Here is a 19,532-nt window from a genome sequence, read left to right on the forward strand (position 1 = left end):
TTCTCTCCATTTACTTATCAATGATATTCTTCACATCAATTCTTTATGAGATCTCTGAGTTTTGCTTTACATAAACAACATTTAGTGTCAAAACTAGTCTCTAAAAAGAAATATTAAAGACATTTATAAAATTGATTAAATATTTTTTAAATACATTTCTACTAAAGATTACAAATTAAATATTAAATGCAAATAATGATAAACTAAATTGAATATCAAATTACTTACCGATTGTTTAGTGTTGAGAATGGGATCAAATGGTTAGGCGTATGAAAGATTAGATAATAAATTATGTTATTATATATGTTATTAATTAATTTGATTGCACTTAAAAAGTAAGATTTTAGTTTTAAAAAACTAATGATAATAAAAGCAATGTCAACAATTAGGACTTTAAATTTAAACACATTTCTATATTAAATAAATTATAAATAAAATATAAATCACAAAATCAGTAATGTTTTGATTGTTTTGATGGACAGTCGTATTTTTTTAGTCGGTGGTGATATTATTATTATTATGACGAGAGAGTGTTGTAAATATCACGCAATAATTTGTGAAAAGTATTGTTTGCGACACAAGTATAATGATATACCAGTGCTGACGGCTTCACGAGAATTTGGCCACAAGAACGACATACATATATGTGTGAACGTTGGCTTGAGATGACATGCCTGGATGTGTCGCCTAAAAACTTATAGGTTCTGATATGACACCAAATTTTATGAATGTGAGGACAGTTTGTATATGTTATGTGTGCCAACTTTGGCGATGTGAGGCAGTGTTGGCAAAGTGAGGTAACTCTCTCTATCTATCTCTCTCTTTCTCTCTAACACTCTCTCAATCTCTCTTTTGGTGTTTCTCTCTATTTCTCTCTCTCTCTTTCTCTCTCAAGATATGGTGGATTGGCTCAAACCTCACGTGCGAATCTTTGGTACGAAACTGTGAACAGTCATACAAAAACTGTGAGAGGAGTCTCCTAAAGCGTTATAAAGCGAGTTCATAGCGTTTACAGTATAGCAGAGCCTGTTTTGCAGAGCCAGTTCCTCACAAACCCGTAGGAATTACTTATCCATAGACGTGGCACTCGCGCGTGTCAACCAATAAAACCGATACCAAACCATTTGCCGGTGCATACACTCAGCCCATAGGGTGGAGCTGTCATAACAAACACACTGTGCAGTCAATGTTCACGCCGTCAATTCGCGCTTTAATTCTCTCCCTTTCCTATGATATCACAAATATATAACTCATCTCAAAGTGTCTCTCTTTACTCTCTTTTTCTCTTTTCTATCGCTTCTCTCTTTATTGACTCAACTTTATTCTCAGCTCTCAAACCATCATTTTATCTCTTTTTTCATTTAAACTCATCTCTCATCTCTTTCTTTCACTTCCTTTCAACTCTCTCTCTCTCTCTCTCTCTCTCTCTCTCTCTCTCTCTCTCTCTCTCTCTCTCTCTCTCTCTCTCTCTCTCTCTCTCTCTCTATCTCTCTCCCATTCATTCATTCATTGAATCATCTTTCATCTTAACTTAGACTCATCTCATATTATATCGACTTATATTTGATCCAAAATTTTTAGAGAAAGCTTAGTTCATACTCACAACTCTCCATAAATATTATACAAATATAAAATAATTTTGTGTTTCTATGACAGCACTGGTGGTCGTAGTAATCATTGCGATGTATTCAATGAGTGAATGAAAGAGAGAGAGAGAGAGAGAGAGAGAGAGAGAGAGCTGTGGAATAGTAGAGAATATACTTTATGAGGATATTACACATTGAATAATCTTATTTAAACTTTCGCATCATTGAACCAAATAGTGTATATACTGTATATACAATACAATAGTGAACATACGTCTAGTGGTAGTCAACATCCCAGCTCTCATTCAGTGATTCACTTGTGTTTTATGGCAAACATTTAACGAATCAATTTTTTATGCGATACACAACTAGTCGTGTGTTTGTCTTCTCCATCAATATTTAGACCAATTTTCTCTTTTTTATCTTAAACTGAGAAACAAAGTATCGATTGGTTTAGTAATAAATCAATGGATAAGGCGTTGGTAGGGTATGACATGACATGGGAGCCACTTTAGAATAAATACATGTAATATAATGCTATATAATCAGTGAGTACAGCACCGGTAATGCACATCACATGCAAATTGTACTGTCTCTCTATTTTAGACTTAATGTCTGTTTTGTCTATTTTTGTATATTTTTTGTTTGCATTATTTGCACAGTTGTATAGTTAGTATTAGTTTGTATGAGTTTTAGATCCTTTATTGAAAATTGATTAGCAGTAGGAGTAGTCGGCCTCACGAAAGCCAGCGAAGCCCTATTCATTTAGTCGCATCCGCACCGCATCCCATACCATCCCTTCATTTCTGATTCACTGATTCACTACAGTTTCGTGTATAACAACTTATCTGTCACACAACTAGTCCTCGTTATATACTTTCATACTGTCATACAGTCTCTCTATTTTTCTTTCTTTTTTTCTGTCTGTCTGTCTTTCTATCACTCACTCACTCACTCACTGGTATTCAATTGTAACCAATATTGTAAAGCAAACCAACAGTTTCTGGTGCACTGTCAGCACATATAAAGTATAATATATACCAGTTTTAATGGCAACATAAGAGAGAGTATATGACACACACAACAAAATCTACTAAATGCTAGTTTTGCATAAAAGCATAGACTTTATGTAGACTATGTTATGCTATAATATATAAAATGAATTAACATTTTTACTAACGATTTGCGTGAAAGAGTCGAGAACTCCAACTGAGTGTCGGAAAGATTTAGTGAAGAGTATAAAAATAATTATGAAATACATGTAAATACATGACATCTATAATAGAAACTTTGAATACATTGTTCACAAACATTGCTATGAATTGCATTTCATGGCATTTCATGCACTCTATTCTCACTTAAATACACACTAATATCAACACACAATACACATGTTCTCATATTATTATATCATAAGATATACTCTCAAATTATTACTATTATTGTTATAATAACACACAAAACAGTCATTTAAGATGAGATTTACACAAAAATAAACTATTGTTAAAATTACAGAATTTATTAGTTTTTTATTTTTCTGTTTTTAGTACTATACAGTGTATTGTATACACTATTTGTTTTATAAAATGTTAATACATTATACATAATAGTATATAAAAAATTTTAATTTAATTGATTATATAGTATTCAACATACAATATATATAACATTTAGTTTATATTTCATATTTTATATAAATTAATTTATGATTCGTTGACATATATTTATATAATATATCATATATATTATACCGGTATATGTTTTATTTATTTTATGAGCAAATAGTACTTTATATTTTTAGAAAAATTCTCAATTTGTTTAAAATTATAAATAAAAATAATCATTTAATTTAAATAACATTATCTATAATAACAATAACGTGTATGTTGTATTTATGTTTTATTGATTTAAACAATTATATATATTTTTAAAACTTACAATTTGTGATTCATGCTTGTATTTAGAGACAGGAATCGTATGATTATATTATAACAACATTTAACAAAAGCTAATTTTCAATTGTTATGTCAAAACATTGAAATAAATAAATAAATGTAAAAATTCGTGTCTATGTCTAAATATGAATCATTAGTGATTATCCTAAAATGATTTCAAATAGTTTTAAATGATTTCAAACGAGCACTAATTATGATGAGAAGCGCACAGTTGTTAAGCGCGTGATTTGTTGGGCTCTTTATAAGTGATATGTAATACAATCGATAAATCGTGACGACCATCGGTAATGGTATTCATAATAAAATAGGCCATCACTGGAGCTCAATGGTTAACTCAGCATCACTACAATCATCACTGGTCTGACTCTACTATTTGGAGACTCCATGTTCTCAATGCTCAGCAATAAATAGTAAAGTGATGTCAGATTACAGGTAGGAATTTGCGAGGAAAGGCACACCAATGATTGTGGCTAATGGGCATCAATGTTATGATAGCTCAGGTAGTTATTTGTTGCTCTTCCTAATTATTCTGGTGCGTGCAGCTGCTGCTGACGTTCCTCTCAACTCAAAGTTTGGGCTCAGATCTACACAATGAGGTTATGATGAGAAACGCATTAACCAAAAGCCACACACATTCAAGCAGTTATTAAAATATAAGATTATAATCAATATATAAGATATACAGATATATAGCATATATATATTATGAGACATACCAACTGAACCGTTGTGTTGGACCAGTAGTTGATTCTGTTGTATGGCTTTTGTTTGTCTCTCATTATCCAATGCTTGTCTACGACTCCCCTTTAGATCTTTCATAGCATTACTCTTGAGATCTGACGATAAGTGATTGCTGTCAACGCATTCATCTTCAATGGTAAGCCTTGCGGTTGAGTCGGCATTATCTCCGGCGGCAGACAGTCTTCTCAAGAGTCGTTCATTTTCGCGACAAACCAATTCGTGGTCATGTATTAGGGTCTGTCTCTGTTGATGTAGTTGCGAGTTCTCGGCTCTATTGGCGGTATTGGAGGTCATCAGACATACAAAAATAGATAATATTATAAATACATGATTCACTATGAATACCATATACGCTATGCTAGTCATAGATAATAAGTTTATTGTTTGTTTTACTCCAACCAACAAATATAATATATTTTCAATATGTATATGAAATGCATGTCTAAATCATAAGAGACTGACCGCAATGACTCGTTTTCCTGCATATATTTATTTAGTATCTCTGGCTGTAGACCTGCTTCTCCATTCAGTTGGATCTTCTCATCCATTGATCCGTTTGACTCGTTAGAAGTGGGCCTCTCTGTGCTCGTCTTATTACCGGCCAATCCATTACTAGTACTAACCAAATATCCATTGCCGAGATTCAGCTGTATTTAAATAAATGCAAATACAGTATATTTTGTCTATAACTTGTTAATGCATGCATCCATAGTTTGTGTAGTTTAGATATATTGAGACAAACATATAGATTAAGTTTGATTACACAATAGACACACACATACACACATACACACATACACACATACACACATACACACATACACACATACACACATACACACATACACACATACACATACATACACACACATTGAGTATCCCTCCCAACAAATTAGAGTTTGAGTTGACTGTAATCACTTTAATGATAAGTTTAAAACAACACATGCTTTGGGCAATGTTTGCACAAACGTATCAAATGGTGTGAGCTCTGGATTGCCTCAAATGGTCTACAAATGTGTTTTGCTTTGCATTACAATTACCTGTTGTCTCAAATAGTTATTCTCCATTCGCAACAAACGGACCTCTCGTTTCAAACTCAATATTAGTAGTTCTCGCGGATCCTAAATATACAGTATATTGTATGGCATTAATAGAGGAGACAATTACTATATAATTAATGCATTCATTTTCATGTTGTTTGCTGTTATTGTCGTTATTGTCGACAACAAAAACAAATGAAAGCATTTTATTGACAAACCATTTGAACGATAGGATGAGTCTTGACTTTCTTAGCTCTGGCCGCGTATCGCAAAGTATTGATTGTTTCCGATGCGTCCAACTTATGGGGGGATACACAAGCTATCTATCAATCAATTCAAATAATTTATCATTTATTTGCTTTCTCATCATTTCTCTAATCTTGTCTATCATTAACCAAAAAAACTTGTAAACTATTACTGTATATACAATATATCACTAATCTATAAAAATTGTTTTTTATATTTTGTAATCATTAGTGATTACACAGTCACTAAAAACTACAATAAAATAATAAGTTTAATGTTTAGATAATCTTTCTTTTATTATTAATGTTATATTGTTTTTTATGATGTTATTACACAATGTTAAATATGTATTTTTATAGGAAATGATGATAAAACAAATAAAGTTGTGTAAATTTTTTTATAATAATAAATGCATTTTATAAGCAAATATTATTATTTTTTGTAAACCATTGAAGAATAATGTGTTCTCTTAACACAGTTTTGTGAGATGTATTTTCAGCCAACAATTATTGTGTAAAATTGAATTTATAAAAGATTAGCATAAATATCATAAATAGTATTACATATAATTTGGTCAAATGTTTACCAATAAATTTATGCTCATTTATTACAATATAAAAAAATACTACAACATAGCTAATGTAGTTAATAAATGTATATTTTGAATATTTTATAAATAGTAAAACAACTAACATATAATACTACAATATATTATACTGAACATGTACAGTATAAACAGTATATTACATACTATATACAGTATTGAGTATATTGTACATACAATATACTGTATAATATACATTAAATTTAGAATATTTTTGTTTTGATGGCAAATATAGCTAATAATAAAAGCAAATGCATATAAATTTAGTGATATGTCTCAAACAGTGTTTTTATATTAAATATATTGAATTTAATTGAAAAATATTTAAGATATTAATTTAATTCTATTATTTAAGTTATTATTCACTATAAAAAATGTCTCAAATAAAATAATTTTAATTATTTAGAATTTTTTATATTAATTTTTAAAATGAATTTTTGAGAAATATGATATTATATAAATATAAACAAATATTATTGTATAATACTGTATGTCATACAGTGTATGATACTGTATATATTTGCACAAAACTAAATCCTTGTTTTGTATAAGAAATAAATTCATAAATATATTTGTAATTTTAACTATCATTCATATTGATAAAAAATTCAAATCTAAAAAAGTTGTAATACTGTTTGAAATTAATATTTAATTTGATTTTCAATTGCTATGTTAAACGCAAATAGCAAACTGATTATGATATTATCTTTAAGATTAGTACAATTATTACAATTACACTGAAATATTTAATATTGATATGCGATATGATATTATGTATTATAAAGTCTATTAATTAAAAATAAAGTCCATTACTATTACCATTAAAGTCATTCCACTTCCAGAAAGACTGTCTGCCAATAGTTTAGTGAGAGTAGAGTCTCGATAGGGAATGTGACCGCTTCTCCTCTTAGGGTCGGCCAGAGAGGAAATACAGTTGCCTTTTGTAAAGTAAATAAAAAGCTATTTATAGGGCTAATATTTGAGAAAATTTGAGACTTTTCAAGTTTAAGCACTGGTACCTAAAACAAGCAAAGAGCGATTGATATTATTGGCTTCAATTAGTGTCTCTCCTTTACTGTTAGTTCTCTTTGTTTTCTCACTGCCTGCCAAATCAACAATACATAAGCGACCCTCTCGTCTAATATATCCCTTTTCATTGAAAAAAAAGTAAAACAGTTTTAAGTGTTTCTAATGAGTTATCTGAGAGGCGCCACAACTATACTATAAAAGTTGTGAAGCGCATAGATATTAAAGTATTGATATATAAGTTATTGTATTTGTTGTCATTTGATATATATATGTAAATAAAGTGCATTTTCCTATTGATTACCTGTGGATCCTCTGGGTCTTGGGTTTCAGAGGCCAATGTGATGGTCATAACAGAGTGCGATCGACTCGAGTTATCATTCATACTATGACTGCGAACCTGTCTATTCTTACATCCTGTTATAGCAGAGGACTGGCATATAATAGTAATTCTAATTAAAGTACAATTAAATATAGACCTTCTTCGAGAACTCCCTCGAGATCTCCAATGTCTTCGCACTCGACTTTAAATAGATTCTCAGCATAAAAACCCCTGTCCTTAGCCCACCTAACATTTAGACTCTTTGGCGATGGGTTAAGCAGATCGAGAACCTGGAGATGAATGATTTGAGTCAAATAATAGTAATTAAGTGTTGAATACAAACAAATATTATTTGGTAATAGACATGTCAGCGCTTAGTTAGGATAGTTGGTGGGGCTGTCACTCAGGTGAGTGGAGGGGCTGAGAAAGTGGCTCATAATGACTAATATGATAATACCTGTTCGTTATAGACTTCAAGGTAAGAGACATGAATAATGTAGAAAAGACTTCTGTTTTTTCTGAGTTTGATTTGTTCAAACAGATATGCAAACGCTAATTGCATGACACCAATCATTTTCTTCTCTCCTCTATCTCCCTGTCCCTCTCCTCTGCCATCATTAGGACTTCCTTTACCAGTGATTGTACTCTCGGACGTAGAAATTTGCTGTAAAACCATATAATGACAGTTTGAATAAATAGAGACAAATGTTACCTATAGTTACAACTCATAACTAATAATATACTTAAACACAAGTAATTTGTAAGAGAGTGTGTGTTCAGGCAATTGGCATCTCTTTTGCTAAAATTGTTTGAATGGCTGAATGGCATTACATTTCACATTCAAATTGTCTCTCAAATGTGTTATTGCCTCACATTTAGACAAACATATAATACATTTGCTAACATATAATATATGTCGTTTGGATAGCAATTTGCAATTCATTGCAATCATAGCTATCATTCAATTTAGTTCTCATTTCTCTTATTATATAATATATACAATATTATTGTTTTGATAAATATTTTTCTCTCTCACTTATGAAGAGCTCGTTAAACAAAATTTATTACTTAATAGCAATATTTAAGAGACAAGAGCTAAGGAAATGGCAGTAAAATACTGTTATATGAGATATAAGAGACACAGACCTCAAATGCATTGCCTGTCAATGTGTATGTCTTTCCTGAGCTGGTCTGGCCGTAAGCCAATACTGTACAGGCAAAACTATTGTAATGACAAATAGATACATAAGTTATAATTAGCCAAAAAAAATAACAGACAAGAGATCATGTGTGGTATCAGTGTTACCCATCGAGAGACATATCAATGAGCCGTTTGACTCCCGAGTGCTCAAACACTTCTTCTTGTGTCGCTTCCGGTTCAAAGACTACATTGAATGTAAACGAACGACTCGTTCCTGATATAGGATCGCAAACCTATCGGTGCCAATACAGTGATTAAGAAAAACCAACAAAATAGTCATCAATATCATCAACAACATTATCATCAACAATAATATCAACTTTGGTGGTATGCAGTAATAAGTGATGATTATATCCATATTTCTAACCTATTATTAGCATAAGTAGTGTGGGCTATAACTGGGATAACAAGCATTGTATGGTATGGCATAACATTTCAATGTTATAGTAAAGCTTATAGTTGTTTGCAATTATTGTGAATACATTGATTCACTAAAACAGTTGCACTACAACCTCATCATTAGCACTGTTATGATACCTGAGTTTAGGCTGAGAGAGGCTCTAGGCTTTTGAAAAAAACATAATCAACAAATTTGGTGATTGAGTGCTAACAAGCCATAGGGCCATAGGGTTCACTACAAATATGTTGGGAACAGTTGTGTGTAAAAATATTAAGGGATATGATATGAGGGGCTGTACTTGGATTTGTCCGGCGTCTGGAAAATTGAGTGACGATTCCTTACGATCGCTATAAAGACCGTATTTTGTTGACACCGGCCGTACTCTGCAATTCAATATATATTTATCAATAAATTTATTTACTAGTAATTACAGGTATGGTTTATGACAAATGTGGTTAAACCTAACCTAATGGTAACATTAATATTGTCGAAACCAAGTTCTGGTGGTCTCTGGTCGTGAAACACAGCATTATTAGACACTCCTCTTCCTGTCATTTGTTCGTTGCTATCAATACTTCGAGAATTTGTTGTCGAAGTCATCACAGAATATTTTAATCAGATATTTGACCACAAAATGACATCAAATATGCCTTATGTCAGACATTGTCATTATTAATGGCGTTAATATATGCAGTAAAAAATAATATATAAAGCGTTTATTATGATTGTAATAATGATTATTAAGATTAAGTGTTGATTCAAGTGGTGATTGTCTTATTGCATGATAAACACTGTAAGGCATCGCTTCGCCAAACATTACTTGAGAAACAATTGTAAGACTATTCTTACTATTCATAACTTATAATGACTTTTATGAACAAAACTTATACGCATTTCTCGATGTTTTCATTATAAATATTATTAATAATATTTATGAAAATAAAGTTTGTTTTGAATTAAATTTCACGTCTCTGTAGTGTTTGCTATGGAAACACAGTGTTATTCCTAATATTATATTATATAATGCAATCAACTAATACCTGTGCAATACTTCTGCGTTTATAATCTGACACTTCATAAAGTGATAGATATTTCAACACAAATGCTATATATTAACAGTAAATGCAGTCAAATAACGCATAAATATAACACTATTTACTCACCTTTTGGTGGCAATAAAACCTGTCCCACAATAGATATTATACATAATAAAAATGATACCAATATTTTTTAACATTTCAAATAATCGTTTCAAACAGTAGTTTCAAAATTTATTTTATTCGATATTTATATTTTAAACTATTATTTCGATAATAAATTTAAGTCGAGTGACAGTTATATCGGTAATACATTTGTATGTATGCTAAGAATGTGGGCCTAAAATAATCTATGGGTTCCTCAATGAGTCCATTGACTCGACAATAACATAGAGTTTATTAAAGTGTGAAGTGATTGCTGTCAAACTCAGTATATCTCACTTTCATTACATTAAGCGCTTATAATAGCATTGATAGCAATGACCACAGGGTTTGGCGACACAGGCTTTACAACTGAACATCTCTTAGTTTATTACAATATTCAATACATTCAATACATTCAATACATCCATTCATTCAATCGTTTTACTCATTTTCAAGACTTACAAATGTTTCATTAAATTATATACAAATATAACCAAACATTTCATCAAATTGCTAATTATTATTTTAGTTGTCATTAATTTTTATAACAATAGCAAAAACATTGTAATACTCAACTATGTATAGTTAAAATTGATATCAAAATTAATTAACTTTATATATAAAAAAAATCAATATAAATATAACTAATATTTTAATAATTTTTATTCAATTTACTACAAATTGAATTCAAATAATATAAGGTTGGTTTTTGATCTCATGATGTAATAGTGTTAATGTATGGCTTGAGAAAAGTTTGAATAATAGTCTTAATGAGTAAATGACAACAACAGTAGTCAAGTCATGAATAATGATATCGATTTGTTTTGTTAACGAATCCAATGCCCAGTCCTGCAAATCATTACAAAACAAAATGCTATTAAGTTTGCAATTAATCGTCAATTATTTAGTGACAAATCATTTATCGTTTTAGTGATTAATTTTAAATTAACTACATTTTATTGAATTTTCTTAAAAAAAACAATTATTAAATAAATATATTTACCAATAATATATCAATAGTATAGTATAAGTTTGAAAACAAAAAAAAACATTAATATTGAAGATACGGAAAATAATTAACTATTATATGGGAATTGAATGTAAAAAAAGATTTAACAATAAATTGGTGTAAAAAACATTCCAACGCTTGATATGGTATTCATTAAAAGTTAGTTTAGTTCACGTTTTACTACTTTTTAAAGATAAAAATAATGCTTATCTAATAGGTATGTGTTTTACCCCTAAATACATAGATACAGTAAATCAGGTATTATATAGTTATCAGTTGTCTCATACATGTCTGGCTCATACATCTGAGTGTAGTTCCCAGCGTTGAGAGTCTTGTGAAAAATTCTCGGTTCTCTTCTCTATAAGGGATGAGTGGAGCCTATAGTAAGGTTTGGGCACTTGGATGACGACAGCCTCGTTAGGTTAGTCTCCTTATGGCACATAATCTTCGCTTAATTCTGAGGCCACACAAGTGGTGCTCATATTTTCTAAGAACGATACCTAACCTAAAGGTTGTCTTATTATGAGTGCAAACGGAAAACAAAATACATATAAAAAGTGAAACACGAAAAGTCAAGACTCGTATAGTAATTACCATTAGTTATAACAAAACATATGATATACAGGTATACATTGAATAGCAAAATATAATTATAAGCTTTAAAAATGTTTTGCAAACAACACTAATCTATGAGGAGTGCAGAGGATAGGCTTATTGGCTGACGGGTACGGCAGCGGGCAGTGGGCACTGCTGTAGGCCTGCTATCACATTGCGAGCCGTTAGCTCAGCCATTGCCACCCGAGTCTCATGAGAAGCGCTTCCAATGTGTGGTAATATTACTATAAAATAAATATATATAAATATTTTTCAATAAATATATTTTAATAATTTAATAAATTATTTGCTATTAAATCCAATGAATATATGAAAACTAATATAAACTTGTCTTTCATCACAAAATAAAACATTATCACTGAGTTATTGACTAATTCACTAATATTATAGTAATATATATAAACTAAAGCATAGACTAGAAAGCAGTACACTATTCACTATTGAGTGGTTGTCTCAAAAATGAATCAGTGTTTCAATCAGTCATTGAGTTGTAGTTTTAATGTCTTTCTAGTGTATTGTTGGGTGTATTGAATGAAACATTAAAATGAAAAAAGATTTTTAATGTTTGCTGTCATTGAAAGCACTGCCTCTGCTATTGAGTATATTTTGTGGTGAGTTTAGAGAGACTCCGTATTTAATTAAATTCAATGTTAGAGTCGATGTCAATGTGCAGACATACCGGCGTTGGACAGGGAGAGGAGGGGGTCGTCCATAGGAATCGGTTCAACTTCCATGACGTCAAGTCCGGCTCCTTTAATGTCTCCGTTTTTGAGAGCATTGTAGAGGGCTTTCTGGTCGACAACAGACCCACGACTTGTATTAATAAGAATTGCACTCTTCTTCATGCGTTTGAATGCCATCTCATTAAACATATGACGCGTCTTATCATTCAATAAACAACTAATTATTACAAAATCACTCTTTTCTAGCAATTCTTCAAACGATACAAATTTAGCGCCCATTGAGTCCACCAAAGACTTTGCATTATTTCCACAATATAAACACTGTTTTGGTTCAAAGGCCTTAAGTCTCTTAAGTACATCCAAACCGATACGACCGGCGCCCACAAACCCAATGACACTACCCTTTATGGAGTTCCCGCACATATACATGTGATTCCATCCCGGCTTCCACTGACCGCTATTTATATAAATATTTATTATTTCATTATTTAAACCTAATATGTCTCTAAACACTTAAGATAATCTAAATATTTATAGTAATTCCTCTCTAAGCTATATATCAAAACATTTATCAAAATAGTTTGCATTACTTTCGGAGCGATTTTTCAGCTTCAAAAAGACGTCGAGATGTGGCCAATAATAAAGCAATGGTAAGCTCAGCGACTGCATCGGTCAGTACATCAGGTGTGTGGCCGACGACAATACCTCTTTTATGACACTCTTTGATGTCGATGTGATCGTAACCAACAGATAAGGTAGAGATCACTTTAAGTGAGTTATCGGTGCAGTCCAGCACTTGAGAGTCAATGCGATCGGAGAGAGTGCAGAGTAATGCAGTCTTGCCTTTGATGCGCACCATTAGCTCATCCCTGGGCATTATCGATGCATTTTGCCAGATGTCGACATGACAGTGCTCTTTCAACATATCAAACATCACTTGTGGTACATCGGGTCGGGTCACCAAACAAGACAACATTCTTTCTGGTCTCTGATCTACTATTTGTTTAACTGATTTGCATAAAATGAAAGTCTTTTTTACATTAAAAAATGGTCGTAATGTGTAAAACATTAAATCCAATTATATTTTAAGTCATAAAATACAATTAAGTATCGTTTCAGTGCAAAGACACCTTTTATTTGACTCAAAATGACTCACGTAATCGACAATTCAAGTAATGGCTTATTGTCTACAAAATCATCTGCTCTTTAATTGTTAAGCAATTAAAATCATACTTTAAATTCTGGGCCACAATCTGTCGATAGCCTATTAAATGAAACAACATTTCTATAATATTAATGTCTTTTTAAAAGGCATTTGTTATGAATTATTATAATAGGTTTCCATAACTAAATGTTAAAAAATAACAATAATTACAATTAAAATTACTTCTAATATTTTAAAATTAAACGCAGGGGTAGGTTAAGTCTATATTAATATTATTAATATAAACATGAGTTTAAGTAATGCTTAGATCATTAATGACTGGTGGTTTCAAGTAATTGTTATATATAGTTATTTATAGTTTTTAAAGTATAGTTTTATTAAACTATCCTAAAAAATAAAGGTAAATCATTTTTTAAATGTTTGTTAAAAATTTTTTGTTACCAAAACTTTTCATATGATTTTAAAAACTTATAAAACTTTTCAAACATTATTTAATTTAAAACGATTATTAACAGTTTTATAGTGTTATTAAATTGCATTTTCATAGTATAAAATAATCTAACTTTTGTTTTATTTTTAAAGTATATTTGACTGTCAATTATAAACAAATGCTTTAATTATTTTATTATTAGTCAGTCTATACAGTATTTTATACAGTCTTTTGTCAAAACAGACATTGAATTTATTGAGAAAACTTCTTAAACTAGATATTAAGTTTCAATTTAATAGCCATTAGAGGTTAAAAACAGCACTTTTTATAATTATTGAGTCGCGACTCAAACTTCCTGTCAAACCCTTTGAAACTCTTTTAAGCCATTTTTAATGAAATTGTTAATAACTAGTAAAACATGCTATCATTTTACGCTTATTTGACTTTTATATTTGAATACAACACACATAACATGTATTCAAATAAAAACACAAAACATGTTAATCTAATTTAATTGTTTTATGAGTTTTGTGTTAAAAAACATTATTTTTAACATTATCTGCAAATTAGACAAATGCCACCAACAAACTCAAAATTTTTACATTACATATCATTTATTTCAATATCGATAGCAATAATTAGCTATAAAATACTAAAACATGTTGTAAATTAATTTTCTATATTATCGTTGATTTTAAGTTTGCTATAGATATTTATAATTGAATATTATATTATCATAATCTAAACAATCCCTTACTTTAGTAATTTTCGACTTATTTATCAATTTATCAATCAAATAGGTTAATATTATAATCATGATTAACAAAAATAATATTAAATATTAAATTAATTGATTACCAAATATGTATTTTGAAAAATCGTAAAAAAAGTTTAACGAAATAAATACATGAATAACTGCTTTAAGTACACTATGATATTATATATAAATTTCAATTATCTACTATTTAACATATTTATTGATTGTTTAACTACCAATAAATACAAACTAATAGAATATACATTTAAAATAACTACTTCTTCATCCAACCTATTATATAATTTTTATTAATGTAATTTGCATTAAACAAAAATTAAAATACTATTTAGATATCATTAGTTTGCAATCTTAAAATAGTTCATTACATGTATAATAAATATTTGTTATTTATATTTGCAAATACAAATTAATTTCTTATTTGATAATTAAAAAATATATAAAATGTTAGAAAAACCAAGTATTAATTATATACATATAAAAAGCTAATAATTATTCAAATAGGGTAATATAGGATAATGTAATGACCTATTCAATAGTAAATTTGTTATTTGGCCAGTTAGCAAAAAAAAGGTCAAACAAATTGATAGACCCACCGCCAAGACTTGTACATAAAAATCGTGTAATAGAGGATCAAATGATTGAAAAAACTAATTTTCTATCAAATATATAAAAAACCAATAAATTCAATATAAATATCATCCTAAAGACCACACCAAATAATCATCATTTTATTTACAATGTAATTATTATTTATACCATTCATTCAACATTTAATAACATTACATAAATAACTATTATTTTTTAAATTGTAAATCATAATATTATTATATCAATAATGTATATAACATTTAAAAAATAAAACAAACAAAAAATATGATAATAATTCTAATAAAATTATTTGTATAGTTGATAAAATACAATTCGCATATAATAAAGTTATTACAAATAATTACATTTAATTTTATATTCAATTAAGTGATGCAATTGAATGCAATATAAAAATATGACATCTAATCGTTTGATATGCAGTGCAAAGCCATAAAATTATGTGGTTTTTTACATACAGTACATTGAATAATGAAATTATATAAATTATATTTCCTAAACATTAATTTTAATGTTTAAAGAGTTAATAATATTTGAATTAATGATTATTTGATAAATCGATTGCTTACTAAAACATTGATTGAATTTGCTTTTGGCGTTGTTTCAGCTAAATTACAGTCAAATCGTTATTAAAATAGATTATAGCTTTAAATAATGTCTTTTATTTCATCACTCAATGGATCAACCATTAATTTAATGCCCCTGTATTTATAATATTTAGATAAATATAATCAGCTAATGATTAATAAGTAATTAAATCATTAAATGCAATGTTTTCTTATAGAATAATATAGAAATCTATTGGTTTAACAATATATACTATTTATATATTTGAATACTATCTAAAAAATACACGTTTGTATCAAACATTTTCCCACAATTACTACACACAAAGTAAACCAAAAATAGCATAAACTATAGATTCGTGATTCATATTATTTTGTACTGTAGTTATGTATCAAATCATTTCAAATCATACATTGTTTTTAATTTATTCAATAAGACAATGTATGACATATTGTTTTCATGAGAAAATATGCAAAAATATTTGTAAAATAGTCTCTTTATTAAAATTATTAAATATACTTTTTTTGTTAAGCAAATGCGCAATATTTAATTGTAATACAATTTTCAAATGTTTTTTAATGTACTTTGAATAAACTTAATGACAAAATTAAGCAAATTATAATTTGATTGTATTACAAATTTAATGTTTAACTATCATATATTAAAAATACAATAGATTTTATTAACAAATTCCGAGATTTTGATCACAAATAGCAGCAAAATAATGATAAGAAACTCTGAAAATGTGATTATATGTTATCTTTTTATATACTTTAATGTCAATATATAGCATAAAACTGTATTATGTATTCAATTGATTATAAATGACTTGATTTACATAAAACAAAGACCAAGTCTTTGATTAAAATAATTTTGGTTTCGTTTTTGAATATTCAATGAGTTTTAATGTAAAGCAATGAATCGATTGCAACACGAATTCATAACTAATGATCTGATTGTATGCAATGATTCTGTTATTCAATCCATTCATTTCCAACATTTAAGATCTCTATATATCTAACTACTCTCTCTCTCTCTCTCTCTCTCTCTCTCTCTCTCTCTCTCTCTCTCTCTCTCTCTCTCTCTCTTAATATAAATGTTTCATCAAAACTACTGTTATATATAATGTTGTATAAAGTATATGATATAATGTAAACAAGTCATCACTGAAATTGTTTTACTATAAAAATATGCTTAAATATGCTTAATATTTTTTGTAGTTATAATATAATTACTTAATTTGAAGATATCACTCAAACATTTTATCATAAATTGTAAATTAAATGTTTAATAAAAAAATATCATTTTCAGTATAAAGACATCAACATATATGTCTAGAAATTGGTTAAAATTAACAAAAATATATAATTCATTAATTTGTTTTTAGTAATACATTTGTTTGAATATAATATTATTATATATGTTATTATATACTGCATTATAATATATGTAATGCTAATGTATATAATGTTCATAAACTTAATGTAATTCATAAATAATTTGTCATTTCATGTCAACTGTCAGTCCAGTACTTAATGACAACATTTTAGTCATTAGTTTTAAAATTATAGTCAATTAAATCAATAGTGCATTCAATGAATATCTCATTAATGTTTGTGTCTATCGGTGTCTCACAATGTCTTAACATTTATAGGTTATATTGTTTAACACTATTAAAACATTAAAATCAAATATTTAATTAATAATTTAATTTCTCATTTATTTATTTGAAGTAACCATAAAACAATATCATATAATATATATATATATATATATATATATATATTGATATAGGGTATATAGTATAACTATAATTGACATTTAAAAAATATCTAATTTTTAAATTGAAAAACTAAAAAATATTTTAATTGACATTTGTCTAAAATATATTGAATTAATAATATTGTAAATAAATTGATAAAATGTAATACAATAATAACAATAATTACAATAACTAAACTAATTAAAAAAACTGAGCATGATCATTCAAAACATTTACTTAATCAAACAAATTTAAATACAATAAAATTTTAAATTAAAGACAAATAACGCCATCTATATATTCATTACAAAATACATAGCGTTTGAAAACATATAACATATGATATGACAATCGTTTAGTTAATAATTTATAAAATTATATAAAATTGTATTAAATTGTATTAAATTATATAAAATTGTATAAAATTGTATTAAATTGTATTAAATTGTATTAAATTATATTAAATTGTATTAAATTGTATAAAATTATATAAACTTATATATATATAAATTATAGATATATAAATTTAAATGCTATAGCAATTAATTTATTTACAGTATCACATATATATTAAAATATTTAAAAACTTATGCAAAACTTACGGTTAACTATAAATTTTACCCAAACTGTATATTAAAAATGACTTCAATTAATTAAATTAATAAAATGGATGGAAATTTGTGGATCAGTTAAGTGATAGACAATGTGATGATCTGAGAAACATGTGATGTGTTGTATACAATCAAATGATTGTCTCAAATCATTCACTAATTAAATGATAAATTAATATAAAGTTTCATTGATTTTGTCATTCATTGACACAAATGATGATTGAATTCAATATTGCAATCAATGCTGACATCTATTGATATAAACGTATGAAATCACATAATACTGTGAATGCAATGAAATTTTTATAAAAACTAATAAAACAATAATTCAATAATAATTAGTGTATTATTATTACTTATTTTAGTTTATTTTTCAAAATTATTTATATAATGTAATTAAATTATATATTTTTAAAAATTCAGCTATATATTTATGAATTGTGTATAAATTTAAAAAATAACAATTACCTTATCAATTGATAATTAATTATGTATTAAAAATTATTTACATTATACAGTATTTTAAAAATATTGATTTAATAAACTTATTTAGTATTTAACTATTAATATTACAAAGTATACCTCTGATGCTAATTCATTGGTTTTTAAAAATATATTTAAATTTATATATATATTGAATATTCTAAATTTTTTATTAATTATATGATAACTAATATTTCTTAATTATGCCATTATTTTAAAGGACAGATAGTATACAATAGCTTATAGTATTTTACAATTTAGTACCGTATATATCGGTATTTTTGTAAAACTAAATATGTATTGTATAAGCTATAGATATTTTGAAATAATTTAAGTGATAAATATTAAGAAATTGTTTTTTTATTTTTAAAAATAATGCTTTTGCTTACAACTATCAAATAATTATAATACTGTATTATATAAAAATAGTAAATATAATGGACTAATGTTTTGGGTGATCCTCACATCCATCACATGAAATACGTGTCTCTCATTTAACACGTGTTAAACTGTTAAAATGA

General features: G+C 27.8%; 2 protein-coding genes across 6 annotated transcripts; both read right to left on the reverse strand.

Moving 5' to 3' along the window:
* Positions 1-3,655: 3,655 nt before the first annotated feature.
* On the reverse strand, positions 3,656-9,906 carry LOC128953862 (kinesin-like protein KIF12). 4 transcript variants are annotated; one of them, XM_054299386.1, is made up of 14 exons: positions 9,588-9,906; positions 9,420-9,504; positions 8,827-8,954; positions 8,667-8,742; positions 7,978-8,184; positions 7,678-7,810; positions 7,503-7,615; positions 7,192-7,321; positions 6,992-7,110; positions 5,541-5,621; positions 5,323-5,403; positions 4,745-4,929; positions 4,258-4,553; positions 3,656-4,125 (listed from the first exon to the last, which is right to left on the reverse strand). In XM_054299386.1, the coding sequence occupies exons 1-14, from the start codon at positions 9,719-9,721 to the stop codon at positions 4,046-4,048; spliced, it is 1,848 nt and encodes a 615-aa protein (XP_054155361.1). In that variant the 5' UTR covers positions 9,722-9,906; the 3' UTR covers positions 3,656-4,045. The 4 variants fall into 4 exon arrangements, with proteins under 4 accessions (XP_054155361.1, XP_054155360.1, XP_054155362.1 ...); XM_054299385.1 differs by having other exon boundaries at positions 5,541-5,645; XM_054299387.1 differs by lacking the exons at positions 8,667-8,742; positions 8,827-8,954 and having other exon boundaries at positions 5,541-5,645.
* A 1,115-nt stretch (positions 9,907-11,021) lies between these two features.
* On the reverse strand, positions 11,022-18,654 carry LOC128953867 (glyoxylate reductase/hydroxypyruvate reductase-like). Of its 2 annotated transcripts, XR_008484471.1 has the most exons (5): positions 18,520-18,654; positions 13,200-13,873; positions 12,606-13,066; positions 11,599-12,150; positions 11,022-11,151 (listed from the first exon to the last, which is right to left on the reverse strand). XR_008484471.1 is itself a non-coding variant. In XM_054299396.1 (4 exons), the coding sequence occupies exons 2-4, from the start codon at positions 13,676-13,678 to the stop codon at positions 12,023-12,025; spliced, it is 1,068 nt and encodes a 355-aa protein (XP_054155371.1). In that variant the 5' UTR covers positions 13,679-13,873; positions 18,520-18,654; the 3' UTR covers positions 11,395-12,022. The 2 variants fall into 2 exon arrangements, 1 of the variants encoding a protein (XP_054155371.1); XM_054299396.1 differs by lacking the exon at positions 11,022-11,151 and having other exon boundaries at positions 11,395-12,150.
* Between the last annotated feature and the right edge of the window lie 878 nt (positions 18,655-19,532).

Source organism: Oppia nitens, unplaced genomic scaffold, assembly GCF_028296485.1.
Source record: "Oppia nitens isolate AA-2021 unplaced genomic scaffold, nextdenovo-longstitch-racon4-pilon3 scaffold23_pilon_pilon_pilon, whole genome shotgun sequence".
Taxonomy (NCBI): Eukaryota; Metazoa; Arthropoda; class Arachnida; order Sarcoptiformes; family Oppiidae; genus Oppia; species Oppia nitens.

Coding starts and splice junctions, on each gene's coding strand:
- LOC128953867 (XM_054299396.1), bottom strand. CDS start 13,678: ATGTTTTACACATTACGACCATTTTTTAATGTAAAAAAGACTTTCATT. Junction 13,067..13,199: donor GCTGAAAAATCGCTCCGAAA/GTAATGCAAACT, acceptor TTATATAAATAG/CGGTCAGTGGAAGCCGGGAT. Junction 12,151..12,605: donor CCTCTCCCTGTCCAACGCCG/GTATGTCTGCAC, acceptor TTTATTTTATAG/TAATATTACCACACATTGGA.
- LOC128953862 (XM_054299385.1), bottom strand. CDS start 9,721: ATGACTTCGACAACAAATTCTCGAAGTATTGATAGCAACGAACAAATG. Junction 7,811..7,977: donor TTGAAGTCTATAACGAACAG/GTATTATCATAT, acceptor ATTCATCTCCAG/GTTCTCGATCTGCTTAACCC. Junction 7,111..7,191: donor TCGCTCTTTGCTTGTTTTAG/GTACCAGTGCTT, acceptor ACTTTACAAAAG/GCAACTGTATTTCCTCTCTG.